General features: G+C 41.2%; 1 protein-coding gene across 13 annotated transcripts in view; it reads right to left on the bottom strand.

The window, feature by feature from the left end:
- Window positions 1-23,341, bottom strand: part of SMOC1 (SPARC related modular calcium binding 1) — a 170,647-nt gene that overhangs the window by 79,514 nt on the left and 67,792 nt on the right. For 11 of the 13 annotated variants that reach the window (XM_041459777.1, XM_041459781.1, XM_041459779.1 and 8 more), the window contains 2 exons: window positions 8,542-8,713; window positions 66-178 (listed from right to left, as the gene is read on the bottom strand). In XM_041459777.1, the coding sequence (XP_041315711.1) occupies window positions 66-178; window positions 8,542-8,713 (285 nt within the window). Of the gene's footprint in view, window positions 1-65; window positions 179-8,541; window positions 8,714-12,621; window positions 12,683-23,341 lie in introns of all 13 variants that reach the window. The other 2 variants (XM_041459788.1, XM_041459786.1) reach the window with 2 other exon arrangements.

The raw sequence follows: 23,341 nt of genomic DNA, 5'->3' as shown, positions 1-23,341 counted from the left end.
GCCTTAACACTGAATCTCCCACAGACACCTGAAGCCTGGCTGAATGAAGCAAACAGAAATTTTACCTGCATGAAAGATCCATCCTCATTGCATTCTGGGATGAAGACTGCTTCCTGAGGCTTCTTTGCCTGTTCCAGCGCTTGAGCTCGCTCTAATCGACACTTGCTTTGGCCAGCATCTACAAAGAGAAAAGCAAAACTCACTCACAAAGCAAAACTCACTTACATTGCCCCTCCAAAAGCTACCAGATGACCCACACAGCTGCGAGGGAAAAACCCCCAAAACAAATAAATATAAAGCATAAAAGACCATTACCTGCGCATTCACAAGGTAGATATGGAGTTATCACTCATGACTCTAAAGACAAATACGAACCCAGACAATGAAATTACAAGCCAGTTAATTAAGAGCTGCCTAATTTCCTAGTCAATCATTTTTATGGTCATCTAAGGATCCTGGAAGCTTCTTTCAACCAGCACTGGAGCACAATGTCCACACAATGAAAGGCCATTAACAGCCTGAAAATGGATGGCTGAGTATCACCAAATAATTCAGGCCAAGCAGCAAGCAACTTGGAAAAGAAGTGATAACCCCCTCTTCTCTGAGTAATTCTCCCAGGAAGATGCTAAAATATCCAGTCATCCATATGAACTTCCCTCTGTGTGGTTCAGATGAGGCAGATACACTGTTTCCTGTGCTTTCCTGAAACTCAGCTTTTACCTCTAGGTCCTAGTGCTTACAGCCAGGTGTGCATCACAACTTTCTCATATCAGTTACTCACTTTGGAGACAAGAAAAAAAAAATTGCTCTGCAAGCAGAGTTTGAAGGGGTTAAGATCTCAGTTCTTATTTCAGATGATGGCAAAGTGTAGCATGACCTTAACCCCTTCTAGGTCAGGCTCACATTTACAGAGTACACCCAGGTAAGTCTAACTCTAATGACTGATGAGTAAAAAGAGGGAAGTTCTGCCCTGCAGAGATCCAGATTGACTCAGTGTTTATATTTTAAAACACCAGGTCTAACAATACTGCTGTTCAGTCTAGAAAGAGAAGGAAAACAGTGAACATCTGTTTCCATGGCACTCTGACACCAGAACTAGCACCTTCTTTCTTCTCCCATGAATCCACTGACTGAAGATTTTCAGTGCAGAAACTTCAAAATCTTTTAGTAGCACCATGCAGGGTGAGCAAGTTTCAATCCTCATTGTACCAGGCATGGAAATCATATTGGGTAACAAAAAATTCCACTGGATCCCTGAAGACCACATTCTGTTTCATCAATCACATGAACTTTGACAACAGAATCACTAATACCAGCACTAAATTAGAAAGTCAGTCTGGGTTCTTAGAGCGACTGAGTTCACATTGTGTGGCAATAAAAGTAACTTCCATCCAGGCATCTCTAGACACAGAAATCAATGACAATGCTGTAAATAGTTTTGATAAAGACAGACCACAGCTTTCAGGCAGAGTACTTTATTTATACATCTGATGACTTGAGAGATTAAGTTTTTGTCAACACAGTTTCATTTTAAACACATCACATTACTTCCCAAGAAGGATTTCACAAGGCTTTTGAAATTATGAAAATCAAACTGGTTGCTCTGGAAAAAGAATGATTCATAGCAATAGTATACAGCAAAGATGCCAGCTGCTTAGGCCCTGCATTAGAAAGCAACAGCAGCTAGATCAATTCTGCCAATGACCACTGAGTGACTACAAGTTGGTCACTGCACCCCCATGTGACCTAATGTCACTTCTGATCCTATGTCACTATCTTTAGACTAATTTGTTTGTTGGGTGTTTGTACAATACCAAAGCACATGGAACTTTGATCTCAGGTGGGCCCATTATGCACCCATATAAAGAGTGAAATTGTTACAGAATGAAAAAGACTCAAATAAAATTTACACTATATTTTTTTTCTAGTTATCCATCAGCTTTGACATGGAATTTCCTTTTTGCCTGCTTGCCAATGTGACCAGACGATCAGACCTTGTTTGCACATCTCCAGTGGAGGATAGTCCTGCCAACTGATCCTTCCAAACATGTGCTCACTCTTTCAGCTGAAAAGGAAGAACTTGCAATGCTTTTAACTGGAACACCTACCACCTGCAGATCTCCTGCTCAAGCTTAAGAATCTAATCTTGCTCGGCATGACAGAGAACATTACTACGAAACCAGATGGTGTGCCTGTACTTTGTTTCATATCTGCCTGACTGAAAACACTTTCAACTTCTGCTTCATAGGAAACAACTAAGTAGCGCAAAAAAAAAAAAAAAATCAGAATAGATTAGAATAGATTATGGAGACATGAGTCCCCGTGCACTTGCAAGGAAATAAACAGGTGTGAATTTCTTATATGACAATCAAACCACAAGTTTGAAAGTGTTTTCTAGTCTCTATATATGAGGATACAAGACTGCAGACAGGCATTCCTGGTTCCTCTCCTGAACATAAAACAGAAGCATAAAGCACCTCCACACAGCATCTGCTTTAGTGGTGGCACACTCACAACTACACGACTGAAACTGGATGCATCAGCACTGAGCTGGTAGAAACAAGCGTTTCTTGGGTATCTGGTGATATCCCTTGCAGTACAAATACATTAGAAGTCCAGGCAGAAGGGAAACTAACCCATTTCTTTGTCCAATTTGTGTAATGAACAAAGAAACATGCACAAGATCAATCCCTTACTTTCAGAAGATAATACAAACACATTACTGCTAAGGCTACACCATGTGTAGCCTGGCAATTTTGACTGGCCTTTATAGATTGAACTCTATTCCCACCCAGCAGAGCACACTTCAGAGCACACCACCACTACACCACAGTGTTGAAGAGCTCTTCGCTGTTGCAGCATCTTCCGCACTTCAATCATTGGCTCAAGTGGTGACTCTTCCCAAATTGCTGCTGAAGAGAAGACAGAATTTTTCTCCTGTTCATGAACACTCAGGACTGATTACTTCTCCCATCCTCCCTCACTGATTTCCAAAGGGCATGCCAGTCCTTTTACAGCCTTGATTTGGAACACCTTTATACCATGCTGGGTGGAGAGGTGCGTGCATATTGCTATCTTTTTTGTCAGTCTTCCACAGATCAGTTCCAGTAAAAACAGTGCCTTTAAGATCAACATTTACCAGTTTGTTTTTAAAAGGACTGTCAATCCTTCTCTTCCTCACTCCACAGGCTGGTATTTTTATAATGTTTGCATCAACATGTGATTTCAGTGGAATGACTTCACCTTGCTATTTTTGCTTTGTTAATTAGAAAATGTAAAGTATTACATAAGTGCCAAGTGTTTAAAAAGTAACTGTCAAATAGCTCACCCCAAATAAGATGCATTACAAATTTTACTAAAGCCTGATCTTATGATTGTAGGTTCATATACCTTATTCTGCATTTTGACTGCTTACCCAAGTGTTTCAGCACTTTCTTGCCTGTTTTTAGAAATGTTATCTGGAATATCAAACACCATGTTTATAAACCAGAATGGCATTAATGCATTCCAGTTTCATGGTTCAAGCAGACTAAATTGGACACTTTTCCCTCCATTACATTAGGTGAAAAACCAAAACAGCTTAACTGCTTTTGAAAGCAGAGCTGGTGAATTTACTTTAAATATCTTCAAACTTGGGACAGATTCACTGCAGCTCAGAAAGCTGCCTTTTAAAGAAAATTAATTCTCAAGCTGGCAGCTGGCAACCAAGAGATTGTTAACTACAAGTGATATTTTTGACATCCCTGGCCTAATCAGCACAATGCAGGTGCACATAATTTGGATTTTGCAATGACATTGGCTAGTTACCATGTCTGATCTTATCCATGAATAGTTTATTCAAACAAGACCACCATGTCCCTCATAATATACACACTGCACTCCTGAATAGGCTCCAAGAATTCCAGCATCCTCTCTTCAACAAGCAGAGGCAATATTGACACCATACACCATCACGGTACAAAGACCCAAGCTCTCCTAACAACACAAAATAAAACATCTCCAGGATTCCCATAACACTAGCAGCAAATCAATACAATGTAACTACTAAAATCTATTAAAACTACTTAATTTTAATTCTCCTATGTTCATATCCAAAGTTCAAATAGCAAAAATTGATCCAAGCAGCTTTTTAACTATTTTCATTTCCATTAGGTAACTGTCTCATACAGGCCAGGTCTCCACCAGACACGAAGCAGTTCAGCTACACTGAAGTCAGCAGGTTCATACCCATCTACTCAATTATCTGTGTATTTGCACAAAACAGGCAAAAATGGATCTCAGCAAACTACAAAAATATGCCTGCCTATTGTACAGGATATCAATCATTAGTCACTCCCCTCACTGTTTTCCACTTCATTTGAGTCAAGTCCTACACCTGGAATCTAAAACTTGCTCACCCATAGAGAATGGTTCAGGTTGGTAAGGACCACGGGAGGTCATCTTGTCCAAACTTCCTGCTAACGCAGGGTCTCTTGGAACACTCTACTCAGGACTGATTAGAGACAGCTACAGATATCTCCAGGGGAAGAGACTGTACAGCCTCTTTGGGCAGCTGTTCCAGTGTTCAGTTACCTTCACAGCAAAAATGTTCTTCCTCACATTCAGATGGAACTACCTGTGTTCCAGTTTCTTTTTCTTCCACTGACTCTTGCCCTATTGCTTGGCACACCTGGATCCATCCTGTGACACCTTCCTTTCAAGACACTTACATGCACTGATGAGGTCCCCTCTCAGTCATATCTTCTCCAGGATAAATAGGCCCAGACCCCTCAGTGTTTCCTCACAAGTGAGGTGCTTCAGTCCCCTCATTACCTTTGTCACCCTCTGCTGGACTCTCTTGAATTTCAGTAAGTTTCCACTCTCTTCACCCCTCCAGCCCTCAGATCTCTCTGAAGAGTTCCACAGCCCTCCCAGCTTCGAATCATCAACAAACTTGCTTAAGAGGCATCTGTCCCTTCATTCAAGTCACTGATGAACAAACTAAACAATAATGGACTCAATATTGGACCTTGAGGGACACCACTAGTGACAGGCTTCCAAGCACAGCTGTCCCCTGAGATCTGGCATTCACACAGCTCTCAAACCACTTCACTGTCCACATGTCATGCACTCCCTGAGCTTTCCTGTGAGGTTATCATGGGAGAGGGTGTGAAAAGCCTTCCTGAAGCCCAGGTGGACAACACCCACTACTCTTCCCTCATCTATCCAGCCAGCTGACCCACTGTAGAAGGCATTCTGGTTGGTTAAGCATGACTTCCCCATCCACACTGACTACTTCTGGTCACTTTCTTGTCTTCTTTTCACATCAATACACTTTGTTCCTTTTTTGATATCCACATTGCATTCCTACTCCAGAGTTCCCTAATTTATTCAGAATGCCTAAATTTGCAAAGTGATTGAAAGAGACATTTTAGATTTTACTAACTGCTGCCAAGCAAGGACATTCTTACTCACAACCAAGAGAGAATAAAGGAAATTTGAAGACAAAACACATGGATCTAGTGAGCAGACAAAGTGGTTTCAAAACACCATCTCCTGTCCAATGAAAATAGTAGGTAGAGAAGATTATCTTCAAATAACCCATCAGTCAGAAGACCTGCCTTTCTAGCATATTAGCCAAAAGCTGTGTTCATTTACTGTGTCCCAGGAGAAAGGCTGAAGGTCCTGTTACAATCTCCACCAGTAACTTACAGATAGGTTCGCTCTACACAGTGACTGTGATAAGAACAAACTCTGTACCAGCAGACTTATTAATCCAATTAATAAATCTAAAGAAAAATTTTAGAACACTCCCACATAGTAATTAAATAAGCCAAAGAAGCTCCTAGAAATCAACCAGTTAACACAGAATTTAAATGTATTCTAAGCCACAGATACATACCAGTACAACAATCACTGCTTAAATGACTCTTGGCAAGCTGTCAAGATTAACAAGTATTTGTCCTTCCCCCGCCCCTGCAAAGTTTTGAGGTATAACTCTTATTTAACATCAGATATTATGACGCCTCCCGAGAAAACATCCAGGTAGCACTGCTTGGCTGTGTATTTTAGACACAGCTATAGCATCTGGAACTATTCTCTAGAATCTCATCAGTGAGGCTCCATTTGTCAGGGATGCCATAATTTGACCATTTTAAGCTACTTCTGACTTTTAACCCTTTGTGATGCACGAGGGTTTGGAGGGACTTCAGATAATTTAGCACTGAAGGAATTTCATTGAAAAGCACATGAGGAAGCTAGCAACAAACGAGAGCTGAATAAGGGTTATAGCTCCCAAAGGGCTGGCAAGATTTCATCTTTAAAGGTCCTTAGATTCTTGAGAGAGAACAGAGCATTAACTTGAATCAAAAAGGTTCTGTTCTCACTATGGAAACCATTCTGTTTTCCTTGGCACAAGCACAGTTCAAGCCATCAGCATATACACTGGAAGCCTATGATAATCTGGGCTGCAGAACTAACTATGCCTTGCTGTCCACAGTATACTTTCTCTTCTACTTTAGTTGCCTGCTGTTTTTCCCCCTTCAGAGAGTGAAGCACAAGTTAAAACTTCTCATTCCATAAGGATAAGCTCTTGGGTGCAGTATCTATCACAACTGTATGTGACTGAGCTCAATGGCCCATGGGATCCCTTACCGTTCCATGGGAGCTCTCCTGTAGAGCATCTGTCGTGCAGAGGAGTGAAGGCTGTTCAGGGTATACCCAATGTCCTGCTACAGTACAGGGTGCTCAAACACTGTTGGAAATGCCTTCCTTTTTGCAAGTACACAATATAGACCCAGCCAACAGCCTGTAGTTCAGCACAGCTGTCTCACAACTGCCCGGATTTGCCAATAACTGTGATCATTATACACTAGAGATCATGTTCCTAATGCAGCTAGAAAAATGAAATACCTTTAAAGAACTGCACATATGGAAATTACCAGGTTAAATTTGCATGTGATAGTTGAAAGAATATTCCTACTTCACAGGAATTGGCAGGAGTGTCAGTGGGTTAAAAGCAAGACTTGCAGTTTACAAACACTCCCAGGCTGTTAGGTACTGCATAGTACCACAGGGTAAGAGGGGAAAGGAAAAGAGATTGCAAGTTAGCGTCAACTAAACATTACAGTTGTATCAGAGAGCAGAAAGAATGTATACTTTACCTGTGCTCAAGACAAAAAAAGTCTCAGTTATTTCTTGGGGACTCTGGAATCACAATATGCAATAGGCCATGTAGTTTGGGAAGCAAATTTTGTCTACTTCCACAGACAGACAGTTTAGTATATATACCGCATTTCAGATTTCATGTTTTAAGCAACTGAACAGTGCCAGTTTATATGCAAATATCAGCTATGGAGCTGCTTATCTAAGACACTCTGCTCAGGGAATGAAAGCAAAAACAGGACTGTCACCATACTGCTTCTTACTGTGATACTCAAAAATGAATCACTTGCAATGACAACCCAAGTGCTTCTTAAGCTGTGTGAAGAAAGGTTCTGGTTTTCCAGTATTTAGAAAGAAGCCTGTTTCAAAGGCCTCAACCTATGCTCTGGGAGAAGCTGCCATAAACCAATCCAGTAGTGGTGAAAAACAAACTAACAAAAAAATCATACTAGTAAATTTTTTCCAATGAGAAACTGTTTAAAAGAGAGCAATATTTGAAGTCAGGCTCATAATTCACCTAGACTATAAAATCTGTCAATACACTGAAAGGAGATTTCCACCTTATATCAAGTAATTCTAACAAAGATACATTTTTATAATAGTAAAAAAAAGCCTTTATAAACAAATTCCAGGCTTAAATGAGTTCTTTTTATTCTGTCACATGGATTTTAATGAGTTTCTCCTGTCACATTAATCCACTGCCAAAAACACCTGTGCCATCTGCCCTCTGAGCCAACTGTGCTCCCAGAAAATGAACTCCACTTTATTTTTCACTTCATTGTAAATGCAAATCATTTGAGTGACAAGACACCAATAACCCTTTAAAGAAGTTTCAACTTCATCTTTAGACTATGCCCAAGAGCTGAATTGAGGGACAGTATTCACACTTCTAAGTAGATGTGTAACAGCAAACAGAAAAAAAACCCAACATGTAAAGCCTTGCATGCACTGCCTTCTTAATTAGCTCAGCACAGAAACGCTGTGTATGTCTGAAAAGGGACTAGACATCTAATGTGCTTCATATTCTTCCCCACTCCAAATTCCTGCCAGTCAAAGGGTCAAAGGTGTCTTGATTCCTCACCAGCACAGGTAGCAAGGAAGAAGCCTTTCAGGATTTGGTTTTGTACTTCCATGGGGCCAGCTGTTTCTGTCAGCAGAAATATATTTCAGCCCTTTTCCAGTGATGTCTGTGCCTCCTTTTCCTTCTTTCATTGATAATTCAGTCAGCTCATACTCTACTGCCTAAACCGAGACTCAGATACCCAGGCTTGCAGGAATGCACAATTCCAAATCAGATTACTCTCAGAGCATGGTACTAAACTCAGAGGTCTAAGAATTCAGTTTCCTACGAGGAAGGCCCCCCATTTCTCCTCTCAGAGGCATTTGGAATGCACGTACCTTTGCAGCGGCCACGATGTGTGACGCTCAGGCTCGGCTCACGGCACTTGGCTCTCTGGTAGTCGCACATGGACTCGTAGGTTCTGCCATCAGAGGCACACAGCGCTTTGGACTGGGACCTGGAGCAGTGCAGGTTACACTGCGGGTCTCTGTCACGGTCGCTTATTAAAAACTGAAGAAAGAGAAAAAAGGAGGGAGAAGAGAAAAAAAAAAACAGTGGTTTTGTTTGGTTTCCCAAAACTGAGCATGGTGTATTTTTTTCTTTATGACAATAGCAATATGACTATAATGCATTTTAAACTGCCTAACAAAGCTGACTTTGCCTGAAGGGAACTTGAAATGAAACACGTACATCTTTAAAAAATATTAACGGTCTATTCCATTCTTTTTAATAAAATGGAAACATTACTCACTCTGCCTCACCTCTAAAAAAGTAAGATGTGCAAAGCCAAACACAACCCACACGGGAAGGGTAATACTGAGTCACAACAGCCTAGCTTGCCCAGTGCTGTGCCACAAACGGTATCTGGTACTAGACAATTTTAGTCAGAGACACAAAAAATTTATCACCAAAGACAGAGGAATACAAATAAACTATCAAGATTGGCCTTTGTAGTTGAACCATGCATGTAACCAGTTTCATATCACCAGTGATGTTTTTGAAAGCATTGTTTATATCATCTCTGAATACCACCTGCTAGAGCATACCTGCACACTCCCTAAGTCACCTTTTGTTCCCTCCTGATGATACCCAGCACAGCTGGCAACTGCACTCCATGCATCCCACAGTCAAATTGCACACTATATGAAAATCTATTTCCTTTCAGAAGTTTGAATTTATGTAATCTTTCTGCATACCTCTTCTTCCTGAGCATTCCATTATGATGCAACCCATTTTGTGCAAATGCAGCATCGCTTGCCAATCTTGCACAGTTTGAATAATCCCAACCGTCCTACTTCTCACCCAGACCACTTCTCTCCATATCATGATCCCTACTGTCTTCCTTGGCATTCTGCCTTATTTTTGGTGATGGGGAACCCACAGCGCATATGAGTCCCCATCTTTTGTCCGCTTGTTCCTTGCAAATCCCAACATCCAGGAGGAGTTTACTGCTGTACCCTCAACTCTACTCTGAACTGCCTATAGGGACACCCAGGTCTCTTTCCCACATTCATATTGTTTTCCTGATGATCCAAACTGATGGTCATCTTTCCATAACTACTTGCTTGCAGAAATTTTTGGCAAGTCATGATAGTAGCAGCCTTTTTCTCTTTCCATACTACCCCACTAAGTGGTCCGTCAGACCTTTAATTATTGCCCAAACCCAATCACCTGCTCACAGGAATATTTCAGAGGACTCTTCAAACAAGTTCAATGAGGATTAAGCAAAGAAAAGGCAAGTCAAACCTGCCTTGCACATCCCCATCCCTACCTCCTATTTCTACAGCCTCTTGCAAGCCTGGGGGCACCAGAGCTGCTCTCCTAACACACAGATATGCCAGCCCGCTGTCAAAGCAGTTCTGAGCTCAGCAGTTCAGAGCTGGCTGGCAAATGGGCACTGACTGACACCCTGCCTGCATGCACAAAGCCACAGCTCTCCAAATGTGCTGATAGCTGGATGCCTTACAGGGAAGCGTGAGTCACTGCCATAATCACCTTGGTGTTACAGTTTCCTACAAAGCTGTCTACTCTATGCTTTGAGGTTAAAACTGTTGAAAAAACATTGCTTGAAGCCTAGTTTGGGTTGGTTTTTAACCACTCTGAGAACATGCATCTCTGAAATTTAGTTGCTGGTAGGTTTTTTCATTACAAAAAAAACAAAAATCTTTTCTCCCCAGTTAAATGAAAAACAATTGAGAAGTTTCATATTTTCATACTGTACTGCTGGATCTTTTGAAGAGTAATGCATTACTAAGCCCCCTATTTAAATATGATAGCCGGGAAAAGTAAGCAAGGTTGGCATTCATTTTACTTTTGGTGGGGCAAGCATTTTTTTAAATCTCATCTGTCACAGACTTGACATATTTGTTACAGCACAGTGTTTTTGAAATGTTTTTGTTCCTTTTCTGCAACACATTCTATAACCTGGCAACACCTGCTCCAAATGGGAAATTGGAAAATTTAAACCTGAAGGCAATTTTAAATTGTTTATAGAGACCTGGACTAGACTATAAAAACACTGTAAAGCTGGACCAGATTTTTTTCTTTTCAGTGGCTGGACTATCACAACTTAACTTGGAATTGCTCTGGCTACAGTAATGTCTTTCTGTTGCTCCCAAAATGCAACTATTGGTAGTGACTGTAAACATTCAGCAAAAAGCAACAGACTGAAGATGCTGAAGCCTCCTCCCACTATGTGATGTCAGACACTGAAAGACTCACAAGGCTTTTCAGGTTTCTGTATGTATAAACAGACTTTCAAAGCAGAGCTGCCTGATAGGACAGTATGGTGCACATTCAGCAATTAAGTCTTCAGTTCAACACAGGAACCATTCTGGTTTAGAAGGAACACACAGATCTCCTATTTATCACAACTGGAGACTTGAGTTACTGGCATGAAACTCTTTGCAAATTCCTTGTCAGAAGCTGAGTTCCACAGGTATGAGTTTGCCAGAGGTTCAACAAGAAGATCTGGAATACTGGTTCTCAGCATCAAACATTATTACCAACTTATTGAAAGTCATCTTGTGTGATGAAAACTCAAGTCTTCTTCAGCCTGTACCAAAATACTTACTATAGAGGGGTCTTATACATCAAGAACCCCCCTTCTTCATTCTAAAGAACAGAAAGTTGTTCTCAGGGCTGACAAACAAGTTAAACCTAAGGCTCTGGAAGCGCTTCCCTCAGCTGCCTCCTTGCAGACAGAGCAACAACTCGACATTGATTAATTATGAGGGCCTGAGGAAACATGCAGAGCATCCCAATGCAGTCTGTGAAGTTCTTGCCTACCCAAATTAAGCCAAGAATCACGTTATTAGAAAAAAAAAAAATTTAAAAAAATCAAAAGCCTTTTTAGCATTTGTAATTTGGATTACAGTAGGGCGCCCACACAGCATGTTCGGTGCTTTCCAGAGACTGAAGATGCCACACCTGCCTTGCCCAAAAAAGTTTATGGTTTACGTAGTTGCACAAGATGGTGCTTGTTTTGTTCAGGTAGATTGTAACTGAGTAAGTCTGCAGTAAATTCAAGAAGGATCCAGGATCACACCTGTCTGATCAGAGCTCTTCTCACGCAAGCAAACCGCGCTGCCAGAAAGGCCAGCAATATCTCCAGGAGATCCGGAGGGCTTCAAAAACCCCCTCTCAGAGCAGGGTACCTGTTCCACTGTAGCTCACAGCCCATCTCTTTGGTCAGCAGCCCTGACTGCATATACCAGCATTCAGGTATAAAATGGTGGTTCTTTGTCCCCTTTCTAGCACATAACCATTCATGCTATAGAATTGATGGTCAATACAGACCACCCACAGACATGTAATATACTAAATGTTTTGAGTGTACATCTCCTCCTGCCCAGCATAAAAAGTCTTCCTTTAGCATTTTGCTGGTCTAAGAGCATGACCTCCACTGTAAGCAACTTCAGCTGCATGAAGAAAAAGAATGGATGAATGCTAAAATGTGTCTGCCATGGGGAGACCCCTTGGTTCTGTAATTTTAGCAGCTAGGACCAGAATCCATATACAGTCAGTTTGATTTTTATTTCATAATTCCTACTTTGAGCAAGCAGGCACTACTTTCCCTAGGGCACAGCCCTGCTCCATAAGAGCCCCTTGGTCACTGCTGGAGATCCTGCTGAGCTGGGCTGAGGGCTGTGAGGAATGTGCCCTAATGCCTGGTACCCACCCTCCCCACACACAGCCAAGACAGGAATGTGATCCTCTGGTCTTTCCAGGGGAACAGCAGCAAGGTAAATATTCTGCCTTTAATGCCAGTGTCCTACGATGACTTTCGAAGCTCAAATCAAAGCCTGATGTCCCAACAGCCTCAGGATGCACACGCAGACAGACTTTGCAAGCAACAGAATCACTACTCACAGAGCAGTGCTCAGTGCTCTACACACAGACACACAATGCGAGCAAACCTGGACTCAGGGAAAGAGCAAACCTGCAAACGTGCAGCACCAGCAGGTTTCCAAGCTTCATCTAGAAAGAAGAGGAAAATAATTATCTTAGCTCTGAAATTTCTCAAAGCTTCTTCTTGATTTCTGTGTTCCCATTTGTTTCCGAACAGACTACATCCAAAGCAAACGGGATTGGAGACAGCTTATCAGCTCTTTATCTCCTCCCTTTTCCTTCATGAGAAGAAAGCTATTAAAAGTAGAACTAAAAGGAAAACAAACAAACCACTACAAACAGAAAACCCAGCTAAAACAAAACAAAAAAACCCCATTCCAAAACTATAATAAATAAATAATGTATTTTACATAAAAAAGTTAATATTGACCAGATTGCAAATGGGATCCATTGAATATAGACTCAATATTAAGATAAGTAACACTAGTATTAAGCGACAGTATTTGTATTTTTGTAACATTTATTTACACTAAGGGAGTCTGCACAGTGCCTATTCCAGCCAGTTTGAGTCCCTGCCCTAAAGAGTTTCCAGTTCAATGCAGCTCTCAGAGCATCTTTTTATGTCAAATGTTCTGTCTGTACAAGGACACAAACCTCCTCCTTTAGCAAATACATTTACACAGGTGCTTGCAGAAACCACTTCCCAAACTGCTTTCTACTTCTTCAGACTTGAAAAGAAAAAGGAAAGATAAGAGGTCAGAATGAAGTTAACTTTGCCAACAAAGCATATCTGTTCTTTTTCTCCACACCTCAACACCACTGCTGACAAACAACAAACACTGATTAAAGGGTTTTTAATGCCTGTGAAGGAAAGCAGACTCCCTGCAGCTGCACAGCAGCTGGGAACACTTGTGTTATTTAGCAGAAAAAGGTCTGACCCCACAAGTGAAAATGAGCTTGGTGGTCACTCATTCTATTCACCATCTGGGTACATTATAAGCACAAACAGAACAGCACAGCCTTTTGTGATGGAGGTAACGAGAAATGGCCAAGGCATTGTAGTACCACAGTAACATGCCTTAGCAAGGCTTCGGGGAAAAGAGGGAGCGAGGGACACAAATGACACAAACGTGAGAAAGTGGAAATCTATTGAGAAACAAATCTAGAGTTCACTACAGATCAAAACAGAGGTGCCTCTGCTACTTAGAAGCTTCATTTCAGATTAGTACTGCAGAGTGCTGCTGCCTAACAAAACTGAGTCAGAAAAAACAGCACATGCAATACTTTACTCCTGTTTTGGCAGATTTCAAGTTTGAAGACCCTTAGAACACGTCTTGGGAAAGGTGATTCATCTAGATATATTCATATGGCACAGATCATCCACTCATTAGTCAAAGTACTCAGACTGGCCTGACTTAAGTACAAATGAGCAAGTCCTTCCCAGAGAGAATTCCCCAGGAAAACCATACAATTTTACACATTAAGGGAGACCATAAACTTCTCGACATTTTTGTTGCTGTTGGAAAGAATCGTTTCACATTTTTACGCCTTGGTTTCAGGCTCCAAACTGGTGCAACCAGCCATTCCGGAGGCAGAACTGGAGCCAAGTTCCAGTTTTAACCATGGCTAGACCCTCAGCCCCATGGCAAGTTGCCTACAGGGCACAAGGACTTCAATTTCAACCTCTGGTTTTGGACTTCAGCCAAGTTTCCTGCCATGGAACCATAAGCCTAGCAGGTTTCACAGGGGTCAGAGATCCTGTTCTGAGCCAGAGACCCAAAATGCCTCGCTTCTAGGAATACAAAGAGGACAATTTGCAAGTCTTGAAAACTCTCTCAGGGTTTGCCATCTTACACATGCAGGAAGATATCAACCAGAGGCACTAAACTCCCAACAGCTGACCAGGCTGCCCAGCCTCTGTCCTGAAAGCGCTCACACAGCCTAAGAATCTAGCAAGTGAAAAAAGGCTTTTGAAGTGAACTTCCTGGGAAGTTTGTCACGTGTTTTGGGGCAGGGGAAGGAAGAGATTTATTTATTTTCATATACCCTTTTTGGAAACACTCACAAGTTTGTACTTCACTGGCACCTGGATAACTTATTAAGACAAAGGTTCTCAAAGTACTGCATCTTAAGAAGTTCCAGTCCTTGGGTGGGGCTTTTTTAGCATCCTACAGTTTTATACCAAGACTTAAGGCTTTCCCAAGAAATTTCAGAAGGGCACTTCCCCCAGGTAGAAGGTACTTACAAGAAAGATATTGTAATACTTTTATTTCTTGAGTCACCCTCCTGAAAAGTGAAGAGTCTAGCCTAAGTTAAAGCACCACTTATGTTTCAACCCCAAGCCTCCAGCTGTGCAAATAAGAATGGGTTCAAAGCACAGAGGCTGTGCTTGAGGATGGTAAAGGCTGAGCAAATGTATGGGAACACATTGCAAAGCCAGCAAACTCTAGATTTATTTGCATGTGTTGAATTCAAGACAGTTTTTTGCTCTTACAGGCTAGAAACCTCATTTTTCTACAGTGATTTTTCCTTCCCTCAATCTTCGCTTTGTGTAAACCATTACAATGAAAGGCAGCACTTAAGGATTATGCTTCATCTGCTAGAATACTTTTAGCTAGGAAATAATACTTTCGTTTTCTTTGCAAACTGATCCTCAAACCTGATGCAGCAGCTGTGTTCTGTTGTTAGAAGATGAGGTACTAGATCCAGAGAAGCTGCCTAATGGAGGATTCAAAGTGCCCACCAAAGGTTTGGGAGAAAAGCCCACCAAGGGTTTGGGAAAAACCCTTAGAGTTACACTTCATCTCAGAGCAGCTCTCTGGGCTTTTTCTTGATGTGATTCAATTGTTCATAGAAAAAAAAAAAAAGTCATTGCAGACAGGGAATGAACTTTTAAAATTCTCTCTTTTTGTTTTTGACATGCAAGTTTATGGAATGCCTAACTACATTTACTTGTGGGAAAGAAAATGCCAGAGACACCAGGACAAGAAATTCATTTCATATTTTAAAATAATCCCCTTTCCCACACAATTTTTATATCCACATGCCTGTATCACCTTCATAAAATCCAACTTCAGTTTTGTAAGTCACAAGTTTAAGCATCTCATAAGTTCAGTACACTAATATCTGAACAGAGGAGGAAACCAAAACTTAAACACAAAACAGGAACTTCATCTTAAGTCTCACATTTCTAACACACAACTTTTAAATCTTTCTAGTAAGTCTGGCAGTATTAAGGTAGAGAATTATTTAATTTATTTGAAGTAATTACTTCAGTTTCTGTTAAATCTCACTCTCCTACTCAAAGTATTCCTGCAGCCAAGGTAACATGTAAGCCTAGAACAAATTTAAGATTAAATTTAACTTGTCAAACATATTGACAAGAAAAGGTATGTTTAACTTGGACTATTTCTGCTCTCTACCTTTGCTACCATACATGTTGAACCAGATAGAAAATCCAAATGTTTGAACAGTCAATGAACTTAGTGTCCCAAGACAATAACAGCAAAACTTCCATTAATATAAAATGTGGAATCTTGTATTCACTAAATTGTATTGTTTAATAATATGATCCAGTCTTTCCAGTTTAAGGAGTCCTGTGCTTATTCAGCATAACTCAAAAAACAAACTCAAAACATCCTACTGTATACCTTATGCCAAGTTAATCTCTCAGTAACTGTATCCCGTACTTTAGTCTGTCATAATGATAGTTGAAGCTGTTAATCTCCACTAGCAAATGTAGCAGGATTACAACTTCATGCTGTCACTAGGTGAGAAGTCAGCGATGCCATTGTAATGGGATATGTTTTTCTCAAAAGAAGCTCCCAGAAAGCAGAAGAGATGAAGCAATACCAGGGGTATACTTCAACAAAGGGCAGTAATTCAAGCAAGATTTCCAGGAAGAGTGATCCCCATGCTTCCCAAACATTAGCATACTGAATGCTTCAAACCACTGCACAGACTCTTCCCTCTGGGCCCCACTTCTCTCAAATCATGGAGACTGAAGTACATACTTATCTTCCACTGTATAAACCACTAAAAGTCAGTTCCAGGATTTGTAGACTTCTGTAGGAAGTCTAGCCACTTACAGAAAGTGACTGTAAAATAAGACTTTCTTGAGCCTATTTTCCCTCCTGTACTACCTTTAGCAGGACTGGCTATGCAGTCAGCCTAGGAATCCTTCTTCCCCTTTTGCAAGAGCTTGGAATACTGGAGTAGTCTTGATATAAGCTTTCCACGTGAGTCTTTAGTATGCTCTGTGGGGTTACACATAAACTGCAAGCATGTCTGATGACACCTACGTTTTGCTGAAGCATTCTTAAATGAATAAGCTGTTTGATGAAGTACAAATTCTCTGCTGATTTTCCATCTGTAGCCTGATAGGTATAAAGGGCTTCCTTTTAAACCCAAAGCCCCCAAAATTTGTCTTCATCACCTGACATAAATTCATCTGGATCCCCTTCTCTTAAGCACCTTCTTGTGCTGTCTTTCTCTCAACAACTCAAAGTACTTTGCCCTTTACTTGCACAGTGTTATTGCTGAAGAGTGGGCACCGACTCTAAGTGGAGTCTCCAAGCTGGTTGATAAGTGTCCTAAATACCCCAAACTAGCAAGATGAAAAGGACATATTCTTCTCCCATAACCCCTTTTCCCCAATAACACAAAAGTTTCTAGCCATGCCAGAGACGGCCCACTGCAAAAAGCAGGTATCAAGTCTCACCAAAGATGGCTTCATAACCTCCTGAACACTGTCTCCTACATAAATACCATTCCCTTTGGCACACACACGAGGCACATTATGTAAGTACACACAGCAAGACATACAACTGAGTTTACCTCAAGCCAGATACCCTTTCCCCACTTTCTAGTCTACACCACAACTATTGTCACCCTTCAGCCATAGCCATATGTATTATTAGACACTGTAACTGTAGACAAAGCAGGTGTATGAAGACCGCCACCACCTCTGGAACTGCTCTATTCTGCTAGAAGATAATCTCGTAGGACATGATGATTGAACATAGTTTACAAACTCAATTGCAGCCCATCTTGAGGGTTGAGCTCCAATTGAAATAAAACTATACATAGGCACTTCTTCCATCACAAATTATCTGTCCTTGTAGATCTTCCAGGATGGAGAATGCCACCCATTATAACTCAATAGCTCTACAAACTTTGGTCCCTAAATGAATACCTCAAAAATGCTGAAAGTGGCATTCAAATTGAAGCTGGCATCCAGCCTTCATTATGTTTGGTGTAACTGCTGCCAACAGCAGAACCAAGAAGTAGATATTAGAAATAGCTGATCTCATTAGTTCAAAACCTATCAAGGGCTGGCTGCCCATCAGGAGACACATACTAAATGAATGCCAAGTCTGAAATTCCATTGCACAGAAGGGATATTAAAAAGGAGATACTGAGAACACTCAAGGGTTCACTTTTCTTAACTATATTCTTACCCCTTTATGATCCAAAGATAATGCTTAACCAAAGATGGTTGCATCAGGAGCTTCTCTCCACTTCATGCAGCTTTACATCTATTATCATCAGCACTCCAGTGCCAAAGCTTCTGAAGCACTGTCTGGGGACAGAATTGACATCTCTTTCTGTGGGCCTACCTTGCCATCTCCAGAGATGTTCAGAGCTGAGTTCTGGCCTGATCAGCTATACAGAGGAATAGCCTTCACAGCCCCCACAGGCCTCAAAGCTGTACAGAGTAATAAAGGAAGTTGCCCCTATTGCTGTATTACTCCTCTGAAATGCCAGAGACAACAAAACTGAAGAATAAACTGGAATTTGACCTCGTTTATACATAATATCATGTACTCTTATTAAATACAGAGTAGCTTGTGAAAGCAGCAACAGCTTCCTTACATTTATGATTAACATTATTCCACTACTGTTAAAAAAAAGGGTTTTCCCAACATCATAGAGGATGTGTCATCCCTGGACTTTTAGTTTATAGATTAATTGACAACAATAAAGACATTCTCCTTACCACAAGAGAACTGGCTGGTTAATAGATAAATTAACTATTCAGTTAATTGCCATGAGGTGCTATTCACTCCCCCTGTGTCTCACTGCAGTAGTGATGTCCACCTACCAACATATGCAGTTATTAACATTAAGACCATGCATCTGATCTACAGACAAGTAGTTTCAGAGACTCAGCTTTCTACAAGTCAGATGATAACTTTTAAAAACACCATTTAGAAATCTTAACTCTTGCTTCAGCAGACCAGCAGAGAGTCTTCTGAATAGCCCTTCAGTAGGATGCTGTTGACATCATAAGGATCCCAGGCTTGGCTTAATACTCACTGCTTCAAGGGCCAAACCCACCTTGGAGTATTCCACAGTGACACAGACAGACACATTAAACACAAGGCAAGTTTTAAATTCAGAGTGAAATAACCCAATCCTGATAACCAAGAAAAAAGTGTGCCAGCCAGGAATTTAGACCAAGAGGGAAAGAATCAGAAAAGGAAGTACAAAACAGAAATGAAAGCCTGTAAAAAGTCATAAAAAGTAAACTTTTCCTCCCAACTCCCTAAGGGAAAGATTCATTGTTTCACTACCTCATTCTGTAGTTCTGTTTGCATTGTATTTTACAGTGTTTAACAGTAATTCTCATCTTTCTACTTACATTTAAATTAAATGCTTCCCTCACTTTTGTAGGCATAACCATCCAGAGTTTAGCCCTGGGAAGAAAGTGCTGGACAATGCTTTCTTAGACTGTCATAGCCTTTTGGACAGCACAGGCAGTAGCAGAGAAGCTTTCCCCACCACCAAGATCCTTCTGGATCACAAATTTAAGAAGCTGCTGTGCAGATAAGCTTCAGGATAGGAACTTCCATTCTGGTGGCATGAAACTAATTCTCTGCTCTCTGCTCCTGCCTCAAGAAAATAGTCAGTTAATATGACAGTCTAAATATATGATAAAAACTTTTCCACAACAGGCAAGATGCATGAACTGGTTACTTCAGGAGTTGGAAGTGCTACAGAGAAACACTTCTAAGATAAAGTGCTTGTGTGAGGCAAGGAGGAAGGACCCTTGTCAGCGGCACCATGGTTAGCTCTAATGCCATTATCTTCTCTCTGTGACAGACAACATTCAGAAGACTAAGTATACTTTCCAATTTCTGCAGACAAGATTTGTTTACAGTAATTACTGTGCCTTTCATAAAAATTGTGGCAGTAACCTAGGTGCTGACTGCTGAACTTTGAGAGGAAAGAAAAACAGGTCAAGCATCTCTACAGCACAGCCATTCACTGAAGAGCCAAACTAGGCAATGCCACTTCAAACTAGTAAGTTGTAAGTGTGCAAGGTTTTCCAGAGTGTTCAACTGCACAGTTCACATGCCTTCCAATAGAGCTTGGGAGTAAAATGCTGTATTTTAGCACTACTGCTGAACTACCCAGGCATATTACTCCACACTAGCATGAAAACCTGCTTTTGCATGAAAATCTGTTTACACAGGTCAGGCATATTTTCCATACTGAAGTGACAGATGTGGTTTGTATGATGTTCCCAGCAGAACCTCTCCTGCTGAGCTCTACAAGGAATCACAGAACAGAATCATTTAGTTTGGAAAAGACCTCTATAATCAAGTCCAACCATTAACCCAGCACTGCCAAGTTCTCCACTAAACCATGTCCCTAAACACCATATCTACAAATCTTTTAAATGCCTCCAGGGACGGTGACTCAACCACTTTCCTGGGCAGGCTGTTCCAATACTTGGCAACCATTTCAGTGAAAAAACATTTCCTAATATCCAATCTAAGCCTCCGCTGGTGCAACTTTAGGCCATTTCCTTTTGTGCTGTCACTTGTTACTTGAAAGAAGAGACCAACCACCACCTGGCTACAGCCTCCTTTCAGGGAGTTGTAGAGAGCAATAAGGTCACCCTGAGCCTCCTTTTCTCCAGACTAAATAACTCCAGTTCCCTCAGCTGCTTCTCAGACTTGTGCTCAAGACCCTTCTTCAGCTACACTGCCCTTCTCTGGACACACTTCAGCCCTTCAGTGTCTTTCTTGTAGCAAAGGGAATACATCTCTAAGCTGTCACGTTGCTGCTATAAGGTCTGCAGTTTTATTATGCAGAATGGGAAGCAAGGACAGTGGTGTCTTCAAAAGAAGAAATATTTGCAGGTATCTTGATGCTGCTATGATACGACTACGACTTTTGATGTGAGTTTCCCAAGCAAGATACAAAATCACTTTTCCACCAAAGCACTTCCCTTCCTCCCCACAGTGTTACACGTACATTTAACCCCCCACTCCCAAGCAGGAAGGTGTTAGTGACTGATCTTAATACAGGCTGCTCACTCTCAGGGTTACAGGTTTTTCACATTTTGTACTACAGAACCGTTTATTTTAGTGTGTTTACTTTCAAGCTACAGAAAGGGCAATTCTAGCTACACTGAATTTTTCACACTTTTTGTGAGGAGCTGCAGAATAATCATACTGCTTCCTTATTGCTAAAAGCAGACATGCTTTCCTTATTTTCTGGAGAAATAAGTTTTGAGTATTTCCACAGTATTTGAGTAGTTCCACAGTATTTCACTTTAAACACAAGTGAAGTTAACTTTCATTGTCACCAAGCCCCTTGCAGTCAAAAGCTATCCAAGCCAGTGGGCTTGGGTACCTTAGGTATCTTTTTTGATATTTTCATACAAGAGTTGTTCTGTCTAGGACTCACAGCATTCCATACAAGTAGCCATCTCTAGTCCAAATTCACACAGCACTCGCCAGGTTAACTTTCCTCCAGTTGCACTTCACTGGGGCTCTGGAAGTGCTCAACCAACTTTGTGCTGCGATTTGTGCATCTCTCTAGTGAAGGCTAAAAAAATGTCTAATATATGTATCAGTCTGTTTTTGCTGTCTGCCTCCCTGAAGGGAGTAGAACATCAGTCTTAATATAAGCAAATATGAGACCTTTGCACAATAAATCTTTGACACAGATAATTGGCAAGATTATTGCAGTCCCTCATCTTCCTTTTCAGGGCATGTTATTGAAAAAGCTATGGGAAAACATCTGTGGTTTTATCTGGATTCCTCAGATTTTCTGGATCTCTTTCCGTCTGGTCTAAGACCTGGCCTCAGTACAAACACATACTCAGGCTTACTGGTCAGGCTTCTCAGAGCGGACAAAGACCAAACTGACATTCTTAGCTGACAGACTTAAAGCAGGCTATGATAGCAGCTTCATACAGCTTTGTTACCGCTTCAGACTATGAAGAGTACTCACACCACCACCAAATCTACAGGAGTACAATGAGCTTCTGTAAAGGGTTAAACAGCTTTCTCTCTTTCTTTCTTCATGTATTATACAGCTTAAGAGGCTACCGGGCCAATTTCATCTGAAGAAATGTCCTTTTCTGACCCAAATAACTGATGTTCCTCTTCTCACTGGAAGGTATTGCCTGCCTTCACAGCAGCCTGTACTGTGGCCAACAAGAAGATAATCCCAGGAAGAAGTGACTCCAGCAGAAAGGATCAGAAGCAGCAGGACTTGCTTTATCACTGAATAGCACAACTGAAGGGTAGGCTGCCTACTGCTCATGCAATACTATACTGCTTGAGGGGATAGCAGGTAAGCATTGGCAGGGAAAAAGGGAGCTGAAGTATTACTAATCCCTTCTCCCCATTCACCTGCAGCCAGCCATGCAAGAATTACACCATATATCTTCCCTCATCCAAATAAGACAACAACAACAACAACAAATTACATGCCCTCACTCTGCTCAAATGTAAGGCTCAGGAGAGGTCTAGTCACTATAGCTATAAAGTGCTGCATGCCCCAGTTGAGGTTCATTTAAAAACACGTAGATAGATGGCAATAATGAAGGCCTAGATTGTGGTGATTGGCACACACTGCCCAAAAAGCAGCTCAGAACTGTATAAATGTTAGCAAGGCTGTTCTCAGCAGGCTTCTGGCTGAGGAGGAGCCTGTTCTGGTGCAAAGGACCTCTCTCTTCTCCTCTCCCCTGAGTTTAGGAACCTCTTCAAGCTGAAGAGTTATCCCAGGCACTAGATGTCTTAGCAAACATTGCTAAATCCTAGTTTCACCTGAAAAAAATCTTGACATGCTGAATCAGATATAATTCCACTTTTTACAAGCTTTTTGGTCTATACCAGGGGGCAAGAGATAATTGAAGGGGTAATCAACTTTAAGAAATGTAAGGAAATCCAGCTGTACAAATAGGAAGGGAAGAGTTAAGAAAAAATTATTTTATGTTGTTTGCTAGGACTCCAGGCAGATACTAGGTCAGTTTAGGTCAACTGTTACCCAAGAAAAAAAAAACCCTGGGTTTAAGAACTTGGAGTGACAGTTTCATTAAAATTGGTTTAATGGGTACATGAGAAATGGCTGTGTGTCTGGCCTTGCTATAAGGTTTCCTGGACCTTAAAGATGTAGGCACCAGTAAAGATTCCAGACAGAATCAAGTTGCTTATCCTTGTCAACCCTGATTTTGCCATGACTGTTTGTTCCACATGTTTCTCCACTCAGTCTCCCTGTAACTAGACACTCCCCCTTTTCTCACTCTTACTTGCTGACACTTTGCCTTTGCTCCTTTTTAATTCCAATCTTTTTAAGATTCAGACAGGTCTTACACATTTCATCTGCTCTCTTTCAGTGCCTAACTGGAAAACACTGAAACCTTCAACGAAAGTATTAAAATCAGGAAGAGTCATCTCTGATCCTCACAGCTGAAGTCTGCCAGCTCTCACACAGAAAGACCACTGTGCACCTGACTCTGGAAAGACATTTTCCCCCTAGCAATGA

Source organism: Pyrgilauda ruficollis, unplaced genomic scaffold (genome assembly GCF_017590135.1).
Source record: "Pyrgilauda ruficollis isolate IOZ18807 unplaced genomic scaffold, ASM1759013v1 scaffold14, whole genome shotgun sequence".
NCBI classification, from domain to species: domain Eukaryota; kingdom Metazoa; phylum Chordata; class Aves; order Passeriformes; family Passeridae; genus Pyrgilauda; species Pyrgilauda ruficollis.
Note: the sequence above shows the minus strand (reverse complement) of the source record. Positions and strands in the feature narration are given on the sequence as shown.